The 21,612-nt window shown below is 39.9% G+C and overlaps 1 protein-coding gene and 1 long non-coding RNA gene across 2 annotated transcripts; both read right to left on the bottom strand.

The window, feature by feature from the left end:
* Nucleotides 1-5,419: 5,419 nt before the first annotated feature.
* On the bottom strand, nucleotides 5,420-6,560 carry LOC118962851. The gene is made up of 3 exons (XR_005050117.1): nucleotides 6,498-6,560; nucleotides 5,659-5,707; nucleotides 5,420-5,515 (listed from the first exon to the last, which is right to left on the bottom strand). It is a non-coding gene; the product is annotated as an uncharacterized LOC118962851 (long non-coding RNA).
* Nucleotides 6,561-8,545: 1,985 nt separating this feature from the next.
* Nucleotides 8,546-19,782, bottom strand: LOC118962849 (B-cell receptor CD22-like). Its single transcript, XM_036974671.1, has 15 exons — nucleotides 19,728-19,782; nucleotides 19,095-19,442; nucleotides 18,412-18,630; nucleotides 17,934-18,266; nucleotides 16,939-17,184; nucleotides 16,213-16,314; nucleotides 15,904-16,122; nucleotides 15,459-15,791; nucleotides 15,106-15,360; nucleotides 13,655-13,930; nucleotides 13,195-13,458; nucleotides 12,873-12,963; nucleotides 12,656-12,710; nucleotides 12,325-12,560; nucleotides 8,546-8,741 (listed from the first exon to the last, which is right to left on the bottom strand). Exons 1-15 carry the CDS (start codon nucleotides 19,780-19,782, stop codon nucleotides 8,660-8,662), a joined length of 3,114 nt encoding a protein of 1,037 aa, XP_036830566.1. The 3' UTR covers nucleotides 8,546-8,659.
* Nucleotides 19,783-21,612: the final 1,830 nt, after the last annotated feature.

The following is a 21,612-nucleotide window of genomic DNA, read 5'->3' as shown; positions in this document are numbered from 1 at the left end:
AGGTGGATGCTAAGCTACAGGACTGTTTCACTAGCACAGACTGGAATATGTTCCGGGATTCATCAATAACATGGAGGAATTGATCACGTCATTCACCACTTCATTAATAAGTGCATCGCCGACATTGTCACCACAGTGACCTACAGACGTACCAACCAGAAGCCATAGATTACAGGCAACATCTGCACACATCTGCAAGGCTAGAGCTTCCGCTTTCAAGGAACGGGACACTAATCCAGATGGTTAAAGAAATTCAGCTATGACCTCCGATGAGCAATCAAACCGGAAACGCGCCAATACAGGACTAAGGCTGAATCCTACTATGCTTACAAAGGGAAATCCAGCCGCGAGCTGCCCAGTGACACAAGTCCACCAGACGAGCTACAGTAAGTTACTTCTATGCTCGCTTCGTCTATTATCTATCCTGATGCCTAGTCACTTTACCTCTACCTATGGGGCAGCAGGTAGCCTAGCGGTTAAGAGCGTTGGGCCAGTAAAGGTTGCTGTTTTGACTTCCTGAACTGGCAAAAGTAGTCCATTCTGCAGTTCTGCCCTTGATCAAGGCAGTTAACCATAAAGACAAAACAAAAACTGTTTTTTTTTTACACATTTTCAAAATGTATAACATATTGTTTTTGCATTAAATATTATGGAGTATTGTGTGTAGATTGATGAGGGAGAAAAAACAATTGAATCCATTTTAGAATAAGGCTGTAACGTAACAAAATATGGAAAAGTCAAGGGGTCTGAATACTTTCCGAATACACTGTATTTTATCTTTAACTCTGCATTGTTGGAAAGGACACATTTCAATCCACCATCACTGTGTCTCATGATAATACTACTCCTAAACACAACCCACCATCACTGTGTCTCATGATAATACTACTCCTAAACACAACCCACCATCACTGTCTCATGTTAATACTACTCCTATACACAACCACCATCACTGTGTCTCATGTTAATACTACTCCTAAACACACCCACCATCACTGTGTCTCAGGTTTATACGACTCCTAAACACAACCCACCATCACAGTGTCTCATGTTAATACTACTCCTAAACACAACCCACCATCACTGTCTCATGTTAATACTACTCCTAAACACAACCCACCATCACTGTGTCTCATGTTAATACTACTCCTAAACACAACCCACCATCACTGTGTCTCATGTTAATACTACTCCTAAACACAACCCACCATCACTGTGTCTCATGTTAATACTACTCCTAAACACAACCCACCATCACTGTGTCATGTTAATACTACTCCTAAACACAACCCACCATCACTGTGTCTCATGTTAATACTACTCCTAAACACAACCCACCATCACTGTGTCTCATGTTAATATTACTCCTAAACACAACCCACCATCACTGTGTCTCATGTTAATACTACTCCTAAACCACAACCCACCATCACGGTGTCTCATGTTAATACTACTCCTAAACACAAACCACCATCACTGTGTCTCATGTTAATACTACTCCTAAACACAACCCACCATCACTGTGTCTCATGTTAATACTACTCCTAAACACAACCCACCATCACTGTCTCATGTTAATACTACTCCTAAATACAACCCACCATCACTGTGTCTCATGTTAATATTACTCCTAAACACAACCCACCATCACTGTGTCTAATGTTAGTACTACTCCTAAAACAACCCTCCATCACTGTGTCTCATGTTAATACTTCTCCTAAACACAACCCACCATCACTGTGTCTCATGTTAATACTACTCCTAAACACAACCCTCCATCACTGTGTCTCATGTTAATACTACTCCTAAACACAACCCACCATCACTGTGTCTCATGTTAATACTACTCCTAAACACAACCCACTATCACTGTGTCTCATGTTAATACTACTCCTAAACACAACCCACCATCACTGTGTCTCATGTTAATACTACTCCTAAACACACCCACCATCACTGTGTCTCAGTTTATACGACTCCTAAACACAACCCACCATCACTGTGTCTCATGTTAATACTACTCCTAAACACAACCCACCATCACTGTGTCTCATGTTAATACTACTCCTAAACACACCCACCATCACTGTGTCTCATGTTATATACTACTCCTAAACACAACCCACCATCACTGTGTCTCATGTTAATACTACTCCTAAACACAACCCACCATCACTGTGTCTCATGTTAATACTACTCCTAAACACAACCCACCATCACTGTGTCTCATGTTAATACTACTCCTAAACACAACCCACTATCACTGTGTCTCATGTTAATACTACTCCTAAACACAACCCACCATCACTGTGTCTCATGTTAATACTACTCCTAAACACACCCACCATCACTGTGTCTCAGGTTTATACGACTCCTAAACACAACCCACCATCACTGTGTCTCATGTTAATACTACTCCTAAACACAACCCACCATCACTGTGTCTCATGTTAATACTACTCCTAACACAACCCACCATCACTGTGTCTCATGTTAATACTACTCCTAAACACAACCCACCATCACTGTGTCTCATGTTAATACTACTCCTAAACACAACCCACCATCACTGTGTCTCATGTTGATACTACTCCTAAACACAACCCACCATCACTGTGTCTCATGTTAATACTACTCCTAAACACAACCCACCATCACTGTCTCATGTTAATATTACTCCTAAAGCTCTTTCAAAGCATACACCTAATCACTGTTACTCTCAGTCTTACTTTAGGTCATTTTCAAACAAGTCTCCACAACAATCTCTTGCTTTGAGAGTCCTTAAAATACCATGCTAAAGTATTATATGTGTAACCCCATGTACAATACTGTATCAGATTAATATACACAGAAATACATCTACAGAGTATACTGTAAATAACAGAAAAACAAAACATACATTACAATAGCATGGCCATGCACATAACAGGATACAGAAGTTCATGGAAACAAACAAATGATAAAATAAACATATTTTAAGATATAGTCAAGCATACTTACAGAGTGAAGGGGAAATGTGTTGCAAGTTAACTTACTGGAAGTCTATGTAAATAGACACTGAGTGTGAGGTTTGAAGTCTGGTTGACAACTTTGAAGCTGTCAGGGACAATAGAATTTAATAGAGGGCGTACTTGCTTCAAAGCCTGTTTTAGCATGACTAAGCCATTGAATACACCATTTCAGTTGGTATGAAGACTGTTATTAAACTTATGGAAGTTGAAGATATTAACTACTTTAATATGGAAATAGCCCTCAATGGTGCTGCTCATTCTGTCACAGAAGACATCATGACAAATATCTCAAGATGTACCTTCTATCCAACTCTATGTCAGGGACCAAGAAGCTTATGCAGAGAGGGCTTCCTTCCGCAGTCACTCAGACAGTGTTCGAGAACATCAAACTGATGTATCATGGGTAAATTGTGACTGACTGAATGATCTATAAATAATATTGAGTAGTTATTCATCATGCAAGGTGATTTGTAGATCTCGACTCGCCTATAAAGTCGGCTGCAATGTCGAACACTCCCACATTTACAAAAATCCCATTCAAGTCACGGGACTGATATTAAGATTTCACAAATTAACATTCTCTCATCATGTTCAAATCATCTGGAAGTGACTTTGTTGAGCTTCACAACGCATTTTTTAAAACTTTTGATTGATTTTGAAATGATGTGCGAGAAATAAATCAGTCACATGACATATGGGATTTGTGCCACGAATGCTAAAACGTTAGCAAGTGGAAACAGTGTCAGGGGAAACTAAACCAAAGCAGGGACTGATGTCACACCATGTTCATAGACTGCTGAAAGGGAAGGGAAACCAATGTGTAATTTTGTAATTTGGGTGAACCTTCAAGATATGATAACAAGATATTAGTAAGAGAATAGAGGTGTAAGGTCTGGCTTTGGTTTGGTGCCATAGCTCTTTAGTCCATGTTCTGTGGTGGTTCTCTTCAGTCCATGTTCTGTGATGGTTCTCTTTAGTGCAGGTTCTGTGGTGGTTCTCTTCAGTCCATGTTCTGTGATGGTTCTCTTTAGTGCAGGTTCTGTGGTGGTTCTCTCAGTCCAGGTTCTGTGGTGATTCTCTTCAGTCTAGGTTCAGTGGTGGTTCTCTTCCCTCCAGGTTCTGTGGTGGTTCTCTTCCCTCCAGGTTCTGTGGTGGTTCTATCAGTCCAGGTTCTGTGGTGGTTCTCTTCCCTGGATGGTCTGATATTCGAAGTGCTGTGCGTCTCTCTGAAGAGATGTGAACGTGTCACTGTGGGGGATTTTCACACTCAGAGAGACAGCGACACAGGAAACACAGTATGAACACTTTACACACTGCTCTATAGTATTCTCTCTCACTTCTACTTTCTGTGTTCATCTCTCTCCTCTGTGTCTGTCTTTCTCTCACTCACCCACTCACTCACTCACACAAACAAACACAAATACTATATACAAAATAAACACATTAATGAATATGTTATAACATACCTACTGCCAGAGTGTCTGGTCCTCATTTTCAGTGGTGTGTGTGTCCCAGTTAGGGTCAGGATGGACACTCTGTGGAGAGAGAGCTGTGTCAAGGTACAGGGAAAATAGTAGAAAGAGACTATTGTGACACAGTAAAAAATAAAAGCAGTAACTTATCAACAGGAAGTGTGTTGATAGAATGACCATCTGTAGAGCATCTATCCAGACTATTCAAATAAAGTGACTAAAAAACAATATCACTGTAAATCCCTTTATCACTTAGTATTCACTCTAATGCACAGATGGAAGAAATCCTATGTTATACAGACATAAATACAAACCAATATAATTTTCCTGAACTAAATGAAATCCAACAGTTGAACTATATTGAATGTAACTGTACCTGTGACAGTCAGAGTGACTACAGGATCACCACTATGTTTCCTTACGGTCTGATCTGTTATAAAGCTGAACTTGTACATAGCTGAGTCACACTCTCTCAGATCTCTGATTGTCAGGGTGTGGAAACTGACCTGTGTAGTCTGGTTCATCACTCATAGTCACAGGATTCCCCTCATCATCATTTTAGTGAACCAGAAGGTTGTTGTGATTGTATAGCCACTGGGATATGTGTAAGAGCAGGACATCTCCACTGTTGACCCCTTCAAGATACAGATACTCTGAGTGATGTACATCACACTCCTGCTATCCTGACCCAGTAACACTGAAACACAATCACACATTATAGTGATTATACATTACAGACCCATTTCCTCACACTAACAGCATTTGTCCACACTGTGTTGCCGTACTCTACTTGCTGAGTGTGAATGGAAACCACAGAAAGGACCTAAGTGTTACTCAGTGAGGTGTAAAAGACAACTATTCCAGAAAATAAGAAGCCCCTAACAGATGATGTCACTGAACACAACAGAATAACATTAAGATAACATTACTAAAACATTATGAATGAGACCATACCTGCTACAGACCAGACAAAGACCCCCAACACACTTCCTGCTGTTCTCAAGGCCATTGTTGCATCTCCCACCCTGCATTCTTAGAAACATAAACAACAACTCACTCTATAGCTGGTGAATAACTCCACCTGATACATTAAAACAGTCCAGGTTCCATATTCACAAAGTGTCAAAAAATATATATATATATATATATTTAATGATCTCGTCAACCGTACTTACAGAGTGAAGGGGGAAAGATCTTGTACAGTGAGTCAACTTATCGTCGTAGCTGTGTATAGAAAGAAGAAGTGTGATTTTAGTGACTGACACATTGTGAAAGTAGCCTAGTCAGGGATTTAAGACAATCACATGCATCAACAGCATGTCAGAAAGGGATGTACTGGATGTACTGCTAAAGCCTGCATAGCTATTTGCATTTCTTCATTTGAGGAGATGGGTCTACATGTTTTAAAGCGGCTAAATGCAGCCCATTTTCAACATAGTCTTTTCTTTAAATACAGATCCACAACAAAGTGTTGACTGTTCTATATGGTTTCTTAATGTGTTTCCTCACAAGATGTGACCCATCACTCCTCATCATCTCCAAAGTGCTACTGAAGGTTCCAGTGTTCTAGACTAGAGCTCCCCCTACTGGCATCTCAACATTACTGCAGCCTCCAGTCTCTCTTCATATGTCCCAATCATGTCCTCATCCACTTGGATCAATAACAAAATATCAAACTGGTAATAAGGTGCCTGAGACTGAGGTCCCGATTCCCAACCCTTTCCCAAGTGTGCAAGTTCACTCTTCCCGTCATGGATTTAAAAGTATGAGACTGGTGTGAACATTGGAGTTTCCAAATTTGTTAGCTGAATCCATATCAGTGGAACAGGCGAAGCTTAAATCTTTGCCCTATACACATTCTATGTCTTTGGCAGGGGTCAGGGAAACGGACGAGGGATTCACATATTCTCAAAATGTATTTTCATCCATGTTTTTTTTTTCTGTGATTGACACTTAACTAGTGAATTCAGACAATCCGATCAGAGAGCGAAACATGCAAATCTACGATGCTCACAAGGTCTACTTCGGGGAAGAAGTGGGCGGAGTCAGGTCTACTTCGGGGAAGAAGTGGGCGGAGTCAGGTCTACTTCGGGAAGAAGAGTGCGGAGTCAGGTCTACCTCGGGGAAGAAGTGGGCGGAGTCGGGTATACTTTGGGGAAGGAGTGGGCGGAGTCATGTCTACTTCGGGAAGAAGTGGGCGGAGTCAGGGGAGGATTCAAACAAAAGATGGCAGCATAAAGATACAAATGAAAATACACAAAATAAAATGTCAAATAACATTTGAAATGTAAAGAAATGTAGACAGAATAAACCAACCATGTAAAGATACTGTGTTATTAAGAGATGACTTGGACTGGCATATGAATTCAGTGAACTAGCTCTCTCAGCTGGCTTGTTAGCTACATGAAGCAGACGTTGTTCAGTGATACCGAAAGCTAGCTAGCCAGCTAGAAGTTTAACTCTGTTACCTCTGACATTCAAGTGAAGTGACTTCCATAAACTGGCATTTTTGTGCATCACACAGCTGCTCTGGACAAAGTGGATTCTGAATTACAGCAGCATTTTTATGATTTGTTTACACTTCACACATTAGTAATGTTGTGATGAAAGTAATAAGAAACATTGCATCAAGCAGAACTACTTCATGGATTTTAAGGCAAAATTGTGCTATAACATTTTTTTTTTTATCTAGCAAACTATATATAAAGTGTATATAAACTAATTTAATTGATTTGGGTAACAGACAACCACATTTACTAAAAAATGTTTTAAGCTGGTAGCATGATACCCAAGAAAGACTCGCTGCCAATGGTGCTTAAACAAAGTACTGAGTAAAGGGTCTGTATACTTACGGAATGTGATACTTCCATTTTGTATTTTTAATCCATTTGCAAACCTTTCTAAATACCAGTTTTTGCTTTGTCATTATGGGGTATTGTGTGTAGATTAATGAGGGGAAAACAATATTTATTCAATTTTAGAATAAGGCTGTAACATAACAAAATGTGGAAAAAGTCAAGGGGTCTGAATACTTTCTGAATGCACTGTATATTACTTGATACTATTATAAACCAGGTAGTTTAGGTCCTGGATGCTGATTGGCTGAATAAGCATTTCATTTCACATACAGTATATCAGACAATAGAACACTGGTATGACACCAAAATATTTGTTTACTTTCTATTTATGTTGGTAACCAGTTTATAATAGCAATAAGGCCCTCGGGCTTGTAGTATATGGTCAATATACCACGGCTAAGGGCTGTATCAAGGCACTCTGCGTTGTGCAGAACAACAGTCCTTAGCCGTGGTACAGTCTATAGGTCAATATACCACACCCCCTCGGACCTTATTGCTTAATTATACCACTTAGTTATAATATACGGGTCCAGATATACAAGGTCTTCTTGGTTCTGGGTTTGTTGTTTTCAGTTCTTGGTTCTGGGTTTGTTGTTTTCAGTTCTTGGTTTTGGGTTTGTCAGGTCTTCTTGGTTCTGGGTTTGTTGTTTTCAGGTCTTGGTTCTGGGTTTGTTGTTTTCAGTTCTTGGTTCTGGGTTTGTTGTTTTCAGTTCTTGGTTCTGGGTTTGTTGTTTTCAGTTCTTCTTGGTTCTGGGTTTGTTGTTTTCAGTTCTTCCTGGTTCTGGGTTTGTTGTTTTCAGTTCTTGGTTCTGGGTTTGTTGTTTTCAGGTCTTCCTGGTTCTGGGTTTGTTGTTTTCAGTTCTTGGTTCTGGGTTTGTTGTGTTCAGGTCTTCTTGGTTCTGGGTTTGTTGTGTTCAGGTCTTCTTGGTTCTGGGTTTGTTGTGTTCAGGTCTTCTTGGTTCTGGGTTTGTTGTGTTCAGGTCTTCTTGGTTCTGGGTTTGTTGTGTTCAGGTCTTCTTGGTTCTGGATTTGTTCTGTTCAGGTCTTCTTGGTTCTGGGTTTATCAGGTCTTCTTGGTTCTGGGTTTGTTGTGTTCAGGTCTTATTGGTTCTGGGTTTGTTGTTTTCAGTTCTTCTTGGTTCTGGGTTTGTTGTGTTCAGGTCTTCTTGGTTCTGGGTTTATCAGGTCTTCTTGGTTCCGGGTTTGTTGTGTTCAGGTCTTCCTGGTTCTGGGTTTGTTGTGTTCAGTTCTTCCTGGTTCTGGGTTTGTGGTTCTGGGCCTTTGTGTTCAGGTCTTCTTGGTTCTGGGTTTGTTATGTTCAAGTCTTCTTGGTTCTGGGTTTGTTGACTGTACTGTAGATCTCAGAGGCATCCACCTCAGCTGCTTGTGCTGCTGCTGGTCTGAGGAGAGAGAAACAGAAATGAAACAAAGGAACCCTATACCCTTTATAGTGCACTACGTTTGATCAGGGCCTATAGGGCTCGGTCAAAAGTAGTGCACTAAATAGTGAATAGAGTGCCATTTGGAACTCATCACTCCCTCATTATAGTCATGTCATGGTAATTGTCTTGAGATGTCCATTGTTGGGTTGGTAGATAAAGGAAATGACATCACTAGTAGTCACTAGGGGTCAACTGTTTTGCGTATTGATGACATCTCCTACAATAAGCAGCAGCATATGAATGACCTTAATGCAGAATATGGTCACAGGGGGGCAGCAGTGAGGTGGTTACATTTCACAACAGCTTATTGCAGATGCTGGTCCTGTTTCTGTTGTTGAGGCATGAATTACCTTAATGCAGAATATGCATTATTGATGACATCATCATTGTCTACTCCTCCAATGAGCACATGTCCGTAACTACATATGAGGACACCTGATGTTTGTTTTGAAAATAATAATAATAGCCTAATACATATACTGTACACAATAAAGAAAATGTATTATGAATAAATGAAAATTAAGAAATGAACATCTAAATATTGCTCCCAGTGTTGTTCAAAGCTTATTTTCTTGATCTGACTAATCGCTCCTGCCTCTTTGTGAACGAGAGGAATCATTAACTGTGGTTCGTTCGTTTTGTTTGCCTGCTTCCCCTGGATCTTCCTCCCTGATTTGTTTTTAACAGCAGCACATTGACCATTCTCTCAAATATCTAATTCCCCTTCTCGCTGAACAGGCCGAGGGAGACGTGAAACTAAATACCCCAACTAGCAGATAGCTCTGCTGACAATCTGTTTGCGAGATGCCGAACAAAAGGCATTTTTTTTGTCTATCTCTCAACTCCTGCCGCTTCTACAGACATCCACCAAACAAAAACATCACTCTCGGAGAATGAGTGCACAAACTGGTAAGTAGTCGCTCATAGACATGTCAGTCAGGTCGGGGGCATAGCTGCCAGCTGACATTTCTATTGCAGTAACATTGAAGGGGTCTGGTTAATATTACTTACACGGAACCCAAACCAGCTTCGCGCCATCGTGCGCTATCGTGCATACATTTATTTTGCCCCCCCACACCAAACGCGATCACGACACGCAGGTTAAAATATCAAAACAAACTCTGAACAAATTACATTCATTTGGGGACAGGTCGAAAAGCATTAAACATGGATGGCAATTTAGCTAGTTAGCTTGCACTTGCTAGCTAATTTGTCCCATTTAGCTAGCTTGCTGTTGCTAGCTAATTTGTCCTGGGATATAAACATTGTGTTGTTATTTTGCCTGAAATGCACAAGGTCCTCTACTCCGACAATTAATCCACACATAAAAGGCCAACTGAATCGTTTCTAGTCATCGCTCCTCCTTCCAGGGTTTTTTTATCTTTGAACTTAAATGGTGATCACATCTAAACTTTCATAGGATTACCACGACGACCGGCAAAACAGTTAGTCTTTCAATCACCCACGTGGGTATAACCAATGAGATGGCACGTGGGTACCTGCTTCTATAAACCAATGAGGAGTTGTGAGAGGCAGAACTTTCAGCGTGATTTGCGTCAGAAATAGAAAGGACTTCTATTTTAGCCCTTGGCATGTCAGACGCTCCTTGGCGCGAGGGAGCAGTGTGGGTGCTATAATTGAATAACATGGATTTCTAAATGTATTTTGTGACGCTCGCACACACGACGTGTCCGGTCTGGTAAGCATGTTAGCCAGCTAGAAGGATGAAGTAAGACGCTTACGTTAAAAGGAGCCAACCTCAGCAGGAGTAAACCATACACTACTAAGTAATTTACAGATAACAGGCTACTGAGACAGACAGTGGTGTGGGGCTCAGTGGAGAGGCTGAGGTGCAGGTAGAAGTAGAGGAGACAGAGAGAGAGAGGAAGCAAGCAGAGAGAGAGGTTTTTACAGTGGTTCCCAAACTTGGGGTCGGGGCCCCATGTGGGGTGCCCTGAGAAAATCTGTACTAATCTAATCAAACACTTAAAAATATATATATGTTTCAATATAAACATCTTCACAGGACCTATCTTCCCTATAGTTCTACATTATAATACTATCAACATGTAAACAATACAGTGCTAGAAATGTAATATGTTTTTATTTATTCTCTGATTAGTGTGTCAGTGTGAATCATTTCCCATATTTCCTCCCTTTCAGGTGTATAACATTACAACTGAATAGCTAATAGGTTATGTGTTTGTAGATGGACTGAGGTGAATTAACCTGCAGCAGCCAAGGTGATAATGGACTGAGGTGAGATAAACCTCAGCAGCCAAGGTGATAATGGACTGAGGTGAGATAACCCTCAGCAGCCAAGGTGATAATGGACTGAGGTGAGATAACCCTCAGCAGCCAAGGTGATAATGGACTGAGGTGAGATAAACCTCAGCAGCCAAGGTGATAATGGACTGAGGTGAGATAACCCTCAGCAGCCAAGGTGATAATGGACTGAGGTGAGATAACCCTCAGCAGCCAAGGTGATAATGGACTGAGGTGAGATAACCCTCAGCAGCCAAGGTGATAATGGACTGAGGTGAGATAACCCTCAACAGCCAAGGTGATAATGACTGAGGTGAAATAACCCTCAGCAGCCAAGGTGATAATGAACTGAGGTGAGATAACCCTCAGCAGCCAATGTGATAATGGACTGAGGTGAGATAACCCTCAGCAGCCAAGGTGATAATGACTGAGGTGAAATAACCCTCAGCAGCCAAGGTGATAATGGACTGAGGTGAGTTAACCCTCAGCAGCCAAGGTGATAATGGACTGAGGTGAGATAACCCTCAGCAGCCAAGGTGATAATGGACTGAGGTGAGACAACCCTCAGCAGCCAAGGTGATAATGGACTGAGCTGAAATAACCCTCAGCAGCCAAGGTGATAATGGACTGAGCTGAAATAACCCTCAGCAGCCAAGGTGATAATGGACTGAGGTGAGATAACCCTCAGCAGCCAAGGTGATAATGGCTGAGGTGAGATAACCCTCAGCAGCCAAGGTGATAATGGCTGAGGTGAAATAACCCTCAGTAGCCAAGGTGATAATGGCTGAGGTGAGATAACCCTCAGCAGCCAAGGTGATAATGGCTGAGGTGAAATGACCCTCAGCAGCCAAGGTGATAATGAACTGAGGTGAGATAACCCTCAGCAGCCAATGTGATAATGGACTGAGGTGAGATAACCCTCAGCAGCCAAGGTGATAATGGACTGAGGTGAGATAACCCTCAGCAGCCAAGGTGATAATGGACTGAGGTGAGATAACCCTCAGCAGCCAAGGTGATAATGGCTGAGGTGAAATGACCCTCAGCAGCCAAGGTGATAATGGCTGGGGTGATTTTTGCTTGTTTTTTTCTGTTTTCCAAATACCATTTAAAAGTGTTTTAATTGTGTAGAAATGCAGTAAATGAGATTCAACTTTCCACCCCCCACCCCACCTCCCCATCCAGATTTGGTTGTAAACAAGCAAACTTATCCTTTAATGCTGTGTGTTCCCAATGTTCTAGTATTGACTATGTTGTTGTAATGGCTGAATGTGCTCACTGGGTGGCAGAACAGGGGAGGTTGAATTTCACAGCAGCGTAGTGGACATCCTCATCCTGTTTCTGGGGCTGAGGCACTTGGACGGTGGAGTACAGAGGCACTTCCTGTTTTTTGGAGTGAGAGAAGTGGACGCTGGCATAGTGAACATCATCCTGGTCGTATGTGGACTCTGTCTGTGCTGCAGTAGGGGTCATGGCCATGTTTGAGATGTTGTCATACACTGGACTAGAGTCTCCCTGATGGAGAGAAAGAACAGACAACATGAGGAGTGGAAATGTTCCACAAAGAATACACAGTCATCACAGTCACCTTCTGATTCCAACAGACTCACCTGTCCATCATCTGCTGTGTCTCTTGTGTTGGAGGTGGATGTGGAGTTCTTCTTCCTGTTTTGTACATGAATGAATGTATGAAGATATCAATCATTCAATTAATAAATTAAGTTACTTTTATTTATTTTTATTTAACTAGGCAAGTCAGTTAAGAACAAATTCAAATTTACAATGACTAAAGTGAAATTATATAAAAAAATATGCAATCTCACTCACCTGAACCACATGAGTCCAGAGAGACAGAGGATGAGAACCAGAACAACAACAATGATTCCTACAGCTGCAGTCACAACTGATATTTGTTTCCCTACAATAAAATATGGATGATATGAGGACATGGCATGTTCTTATAATCTAAAATCGAACACATTACAGAATATCAACACAATAGGTGTTAATACTTTGGAATCTTATAAAACTTGTGACATCATAAGCCAACACATAATTAGAAACCAAAGTGTAATCAGTCAAAACACAATGATTAAGATCAGCTTGAAACATGTAGTTCTGTATTGAAGTATTGAAGATGTAACTTTACCTGCTACAATGATCATCAGAGCTGTAGAGTTCATAGATCCTTTTCTATTCTGGGCCTCACAGTAGTATTCTCCTCTGTCCTCAGAGATGATGTTAGTGATGCTGTAACTCTGTCCTGATGCTTTTGGTGAGGTTACGTTCTTCTTGTACCAGGTGTATTTGTCCACAGGTGGGTTGGCATCACTGCTGCAGGTCAGAGTCACTGAACTGCCCTCCACTATTTCACCAGAGGGACTGACTGACACTGAGATGTTCTGTGGAGCGTCTGGTAAAGCAGAATATGTCAGAGGGTCAGGACTGTAGTATACTACCTCACCAGAATTCGTCAGAGGGTTATAAAGGTGCAATTACAACTTCACATGACATATCAAAATCTGTGAAGCCAGACTATCAAAAATAAGAATCATCTTATACAAAACATTAACAGGAACACATGTGATACTGAGCTGTACTTTACTCACATTTCACATCAATGTTGATTGACTCAGACCTCCCCGTCTTAATCCCATTCCAGGCCTCACAGCAGTACTCTCCAGTGACTGAGGACTTGATTTGATTGAAGACAAGATGTGGTCCTGTGATCCCATAGGAGAACTGATAGTGACCACCATTCTTCTTGTACCAGGTGTAACTCTGCACAGGTGGGTTGGCATCACTGCTGCAGGTCAGAGTCACTGAACTGCCCTCCACTATGTCACCAGAGGGACTGACTGACACTGAGGTGTTCTTTGGGCCATCTGGTGTTGAAGATGACAGAGCAAATAAGAACTCATATACCATGTAAGGAAGCAAGAGATGATGTAAATTAGTAGAGATTAGTATATTACACTAACTGTAGAACCATGTATTAGAGAGATGATGTAAATTAGTAAATTACACTGACATGTAGAACCATGTATTACAGAGATGATGTAAATTAGTATATTACACTGACATGTAGAACCATGTATTACAGAGATGATGTAAATTAGTATAGATTAGTATATTACACTGACATGTAGAACCATGTATTACAGAGATGATGTAAATTAGTAGAGATTAGTATATTACACTGAAATGTAGAACCATGTATTACAGAGATGATGTAAATTAGTAGAGATTAGTATATTACACTGACATGTAGAACCATGTATTACAGAGATGATGTAAATTAGTAGAGATTAGTATATTACACTGACATGTAGAACCATGTATTACAGAGATGATGTAAATTAGTATATTACACTGAAATGTAGAACCATGTATTACAGAGATGATGTAAATTAGTATAGATTAGTATATTACACTGACATGTAGAACCATGTATTACAGAAATGATGTAAATTAGTGTAGATTAGTATATTACAATGACATATAGAACCATGCATTACAGAGATTATGTAAAATAGTCTAGATTAGTGTATTACACTGAAATGTAGAACCACGTATTGCAGAGATTATGTAAATTAGTAGAGATTAGTATATTACACTGACATGTAGAACCATGTATTACAGAGATTATGTAAATTAGTAGAGATTAGTATATTACACTGACATGTAGAACCATGTATTACAGAGATGATGTAAATTAGTATAGATTAGTATATTACACTGACATGTAGAACCATGTATTACAGAGATGATGTAAATTAGTATAGATTAGTATATTACACTGACATGTAGAACCATGTATTACAGAGATGATGTAAATTAGTATAGATTAGTATATTACACTGACATGTAGAACCATGTATTACAGAGATTATGTAAATTAGTAGAGATTAGTATATTACACTGACATGTAGAACCATGTATTACAGAGATGATGTAAATTAGTCGAGATTAGTATATTACACTGACATGTAGAACCATGTATTACAGAGATGATATCAATGACTTTCACTGTAGATATATCAACACCCCATGTACTCACATCTGACAGTGAGAGTCTCTTCTGGAGAGAGGATTCTCTCTAAGCCTTCTACAGCACAGGAGTAGTTCCCTGCATCCTCACTGCTGACTGGGTCTAGGATCAGGCTGTTATAACTGGTGATTGGTTTGGTCAGACTTTGTCCGTTCTTGTACCAGATGTAGGTGGGGTTGAGACCGATTGTACATTGGGTTCTACATCTCAGTGTGACTCTCTCCCCCTCTGACACAGACATAGGATCCATCTCCAACAGGATATCTAAGAGGAAACATCAGTCATATTTGACTCCAGACTGGCTTGTCATGTGATTAGACTTGTCCTATTACAGTAACAACTGACTGTAGGTGAAGTATTACCTGTGACAGTCAACATCACACCAGGAAGGCCAGAAAATCTCCCCTCGTATGTTGTTATTAATCTGAATTTGTATTCAGCCGAGTCATTCTCTGTCAGGTGTGTTATTGTCATGGTGTGGTGGTTCTCTGTGTTCCTATTGTACTCCACACGACCTGCATACTCTGGATATGACCTGAGATCTACAGGGTGTTTCTGTGTAAACCAGAATGAACCTTGTTCTATATAACAAGTGGGATGAGTGTAAGAGGAGGATATGTTCACTGTGGAGCCCTTCAAGACACAGATTCTCCTCTTGGTGTAAGTCACACTCCAGCGGTTTTGACCCTGAACACCTGAAAATACATTAAATCGATTTTTTCACACATACCTTGAAGTTAGAAAGTTGCCTTACTTTGTTATAAAGAAAGGTTAACTACAAACTATCCCAATTGATTCCAGACTCACACACTGCAGGAGAGCGGAGATCCTCATGGCCTTTAACAGCACAGGAGTAACTCTCTGTTTCAGAACTCCAGATAGCGAGTTGTTGGGAAGTGGACCGAGGAAGAGACTGTCCATTCCTGTACCATATGTAGGTGGGGTTGTCAGTCAGAGTACAGGTGGTGCTACAGGTCAGTGTCTTCTTCCCTGCCTTTGTGTCAGGAGTCACCTTCACCTGCAGGTCTGAATGAGAGCAAATAAAAACACACTTTCTGGTTTCCTTCTGTAGTTGACAAAATGACTCTACCAGACTTAAAGATAACACAGTCTAACCTGTGGAATATATGGTAGTGCAAGGCAGGTCCTCGGATGGTATCAAGGAACAGATGCTTCTACTGGTGTAGGTCACCCTTAAGCAGCTCAGAGAAGATGTTCCTGGAACAAATGATGAAGGACATGATGATGGTGATGATATTAGCTTATTTGTATGATTTTGAGTGTCACGTTCTGACCCTAGTATTTGTGTTATTTGTTTGTTTGAATTGGTCAGGACGTGAGTTGGGTGGGCATTCTATGTTTTGTGTTTCTAGGTTGGTTTTCTGGCCTAGTATGGTTCTCAATCAGAGGCAGGTGTCATTAGTTGTCTCTGATTGAGAATCATACTTAGGTAGCCTGGGTTTCACTGTGTGTTTGAGGGTGGTTGTTTCCTGTCTCTGTGTTCTCTGCACCAGATAGGACTGTGTTCTCTTCACCAGATAGGACTGTTTCAGGTTTTTCCACGTTTATTGTTTTGTAGTGTGTTCATGTTTGAGTTTCTCTTATTAAAAGACCATGGACACTTAACACGCTGCGCATTGGTCCTCCTTCTCGCCTCTCCTCTTCAGACGAAGAGGAGGAGGAAAACCCTGACAATGAGCTAGTTTTCAGTACTAAATGTTAGTAATGGACTATAGTTACTTATAAATTAGCATTCTGAATTGACTGAAAATATCAAGTCTGTTTACCATAAGAGAGGAAAACTCTGGAGGTAAAACTCTGGAGGTAAATCACCACACTCACCCACTGTGACTTTGGAAGAGCTGAGTTTGTCATGGCCTCTTATTAAGGCACAGGAGTAGCTGTCAGAACCTCCTCTACTGACTGAGTATTGATACTGGGGAGAGGAGTCAGAAAATAGGTATTCTCCATTCTTGTACCAGATGTAGGTGGGGATGGGGTTGTCAGTCAGAGTACAGGTGGTGCTACATGTCAGTATAACCCATGATCCTTCTGTCACTGTGCCAGGAGTCACCTTCACCTGCAGGTCTGAATGAAGAGAGAATAACAACATAAAAAAACAAACCTCATAATTTCAACCTCCAACAACTAGAGATAAAGTAGTGACAGTATATCATAATGTTATGTAAGTGTAGTATTACCAGTATATCATAATGTTCTATATGTGTAGTATTACCAGTATATCATAATGTTCTATATGTGTAGTATTACCAGTATATCATAATGTTCTGTAAGTGTAGTATTACCAGTATATATCATAATGTTATGTAAGTGTAGTATTACCAGTATATCATAATGTTCTGTAAGTGTAGTATTACCAGTATATCATAATGTCCTGTAAGTGTAGTATTACCAGTATATATCATAATGTTCAGTAAGTGTAGTATTACCAGTATATATCATAATGTTATGTAAGTGTAGTATTACCAGTATATCATAATGTTCTGTAAGTGTAGTATTACCAGTATATCATAATGTTCTGTAAGTGTAGTATTACCAGTATATCATAATGTTCTGTAAGTGTAGTATTACCAGTATATCATAATGCTCTGTAAGTGTAGTATTACCAGTATATCATAATGTTATGTAAGTGTAGTATTACCAGTATATCATAATGTTCTATATGTGTAGTATTACCAGTATATCATAATGTTCTATATGTGTAGTATTACCAGTATATCATAACGTTCTGTAAGTGTAGTATTACCAGTATATCATAATGTTCTGTAAGTGTAGTATTACCAGTATATCATAATGTTCTGTAAGTGTAGTATTACCTGTGACAGTCAGAGTTGTTCCTGGGAAACTATGACCCCATTTAAAGTTGTCTGTTTTAAAAGTGAAGCGATACTCAGCTGAGTCCTCCTCTCTCAGATCTGTGATTCTCAGGGTGAAGGGACCTCTGTATGTTCCAGTGTACTCCACACGACCTGCATACCCTGGTTCTGTGGTTAGGTCTTCAGGGGTCGACTTATCACTTCTAAACCAGAATGATGATGTGGTGTAATAATAACCAACATAAGTACAGGATATGTCCACTGTTGACCCCTTCAAGACACAGATTGTCCTCTTGGTGTAAGTCACTCTGTTGCAGCTCTGACACTGAACACCTGAAACACAGTGACATAACAAGAGGTCAATTGGATTATATTCTTAGTTCTTTCTAGAAATGCTAAAAGTTCTCAAGTTCTCATAGTGAAACCAAAACACACAGAGGTTAAATAGTATTACAATATGAATGAAATAAACACTCACCCACTGCCGGAGAGTGAAGATAGTCTTGGCCTTTTACAGCACAGGAGTAGCTGTCTACATCATTAGGGAGGACTGAGTAAGGGGAAGTGTTGTCAGTTACGATCTGTCCGTTCTTGTACCAGATGTAGGTGGGGTTACCAGTCAGAGGACAGCTGGTGGTGCTACAGGTCAGTGTATTCGACGTTGCCCACCATGTAGGAGTCACCTTCACCTGCAGGTCTGGAGTAGACAACATCAACCTGAATCACCTGTTGTCTAGTGTGGTCACATGATGCAATACATTTACCCTGAAGAAGGTGATGTCAAAACGTTGGTGTTTTTTAAGCAACAAATGACTGGGAGGTAATACATATGGAGTGTGACTCTCTTTGTTGTTACAGCTTCCAGTTTATTCTCCGTTAGTCAGCACCTCGACACTAAATCATTTTATATGGGTGTGCACCAGCTCATTATTTTATTAGATTAATACAAATCAAGACCATTTCTAGACCTAAAGGGACAATGAAGATTAAACAGAACATCAGACAATAGAATGTTACCTGTTACAGACAGAGTGACTCCAGGACTGCCAGTATATAGCATGTTACCTGTTACAGACAGAGTGACTCCAGGACTGCCAGGATATAGAATGTTACATGTTACAGACAGAGTGACTCCAGGACTGCCAGTATATAGAATGTTACCTGTAACAGACAGAGTGACTCCAGGACTGCCAGTATATTTCCCTCCAGCCTGATATGTTATAAATCTGAACATGTACATAGCTGAGTCACTCTCTTTCAGGTTTGTGATTGTCAGGATTTGGTCATTCTTCTTTTCTCTATGGTACATCACACGACCTTTGTAGTCTGGGTCATCACTCAGACTCACAGGATTCCCCTCAGCATCATTTTTTGTGAACCAGAAGGTTGTTGTGACGATATAACCACTGGGATATGTGTAAGAGCAGGACAGCTCCACTGTTGACCCCTTCAAGGTACAGATACTCTGAGTGGTGTATGTAACACTCCAGACATTCTGACCCAGTACCACTGAAACACAGTTAGACATCACAAGGACGTTACATTAAGTTCAAGGTCTTGTGACTCACATTAACACTTTGTTCCATAGTTGCTGAGTTGAGACATAGATACTTGTTGGTTGAGTGTGAATGGAAACCACAGATAAGCTTCACTCAGTGAGGTGAGAAAGACAACTGTTTAAAGTGAAGTGGAGATGCCAAATGTGTCGACAGTAGAACATAAAAATGGTTATGCTTTTAGAAATATCTGTAGATCGATAAACAGAGTAACTTAAAGATAAGAATGAGACCATACCTGCTACAGACCAGAGAAAGACCACCAACACACTTCCTGCTGTTCTCAAGGCCATTGTTGCATCTCCCACCCTGCAGTCTTAGAAACATAAACAACAACTCACTCTATAGCTGGTGTTTAACTCCACCTGATACATTGAAGTATAAACTGTAAATGGGGTACAGGGCCTCATTACTGAAAATGAACCAGGCTCATATTGTGTTGTATTGTGCTATATGGTTGTCTATGTGAATACTGTCTGTCTGTAAGTCTATTGCACTATATATGTAATGTGATGTGTTGCATGTCTGTCTACATCTGTCTATTTAAGATGACATGCTGTATGATGCAAAACAATATTTCCTAATGAATATCATCATAATCATAAACAACGTCATCATCATCATTACAACAACAACAACAACAATCACTTATTGAACAGATCTGTAGAACTGTAAACACATATTTCTACATTGATAGTTCTGAAGCTGCACGATCAGAACATCATGTCAGAAAAGGAAGGTTACTGTATTAAAATGGATCCTACATTTATAAAATGGACAAAATGTCCCCCATTTCCACTTTTATATAAATACAGAACCATGTTAACAATATGTTGACTATTCTATATGGAATGTTTATAATATCTTAGAATGTGTTGCCTTGTCCCTCTGAGTTCTACATGGAACAGGTCAAAGTTCCATTTACATTTGGTCAGTTCCATGATGTCATTCATTCTATTCTACAAACCCATTCAATTTACTCTCCTCATCAGCTGCATCAAAGTGGTACTGAAGGTTCCAGTGTTCTAGACTAGAGCTCCTCCTCCTGGCATCTCATCATTACTGCACCATCCTAATAATAATGTCCTCAATAATGTTGGGCTAATAACAACATTACAAACTGACAATACATCAGGTAGAATGGTGAAACACAACACTGACTACTTGACAAAGTCACATTTAATCACACAAACACTGATGTCTGTAGTACTACAACACACTACTATCATATTATGTTACACTGTTGACCCTGGTGTACAGTACTGGTAGTATCATTAGTTAGCAGAGACTTCAGTATGATCATCACCATAGTCTGCTGTATTGACTGCTGTTGTCCATATACTGTATATTCTAATGTAGCCTGTTATCCATATATTGTAATGTAGCTTGTTATCCATATATAGTCTAATGTAGCCTGTTATACTGTGCATATATAGTGTAATGTAGTCTGTTTTCCATAGTCTAATGTAGCCTGTTATCCATATATAGTCTAATGTAGCCAGTTATCCATATATAGTCTAATGTAGCCTGTTATCCATACATAGTCTAATGTAGCCTGTTATCTATATATAGTCTAATGTAGCCTGTTATCCATATATTGTCTAATGTAGCCTTTTATCCATATATAGTCTAAAGTGGCCTGTTATCCATACATAGTCTTATGTAGCCTGTCATCCATATATAGGCTAATGTAGCCTGTTATCCATATATAGTCTAATTTAGCCTGTTATCCATATATAGTCTAATGTAGCGTGTTATCCATATATAGTCTAATGTAGCCTGTTATCCATATATAGTCTAATGTAGCCTGTTATACATACATAGTCTAATGTAGCATGCTATACATATATAGTCTAATGTAGCCTGTTATCCATATATAGTCTAATGTAGCCTGTTATCCATATATAGTCTAATGTAGCCTGTTATCCATATATAGTCTAATGTAGCCTGTTATCCATATATTGTCTGATGTAGCCTGTTATCCAGATATAGTCTAATGTAGCCAGTTATCCATATATAGTCAAATGTAGCCTGTTATCCACATATAGTCTAATGTAGCGTGTTATCCATACATACTCTAATGTAGCCTGTTATCCATATATAGTCTAATGTAGCCTGTTATC

Source organism: Oncorhynchus mykiss, unplaced genomic scaffold (assembly GCF_013265735.2).
Source record: "Oncorhynchus mykiss isolate Arlee unplaced genomic scaffold, USDA_OmykA_1.1 un_scaffold_809, whole genome shotgun sequence".
Classification (NCBI taxonomy): Eukaryota; Metazoa; Chordata; class Actinopteri; order Salmoniformes; family Salmonidae; genus Oncorhynchus; species Oncorhynchus mykiss.
Note: the sequence above shows the minus strand (reverse complement) of the source record. Positions and strands in the feature narration are given on the sequence as shown.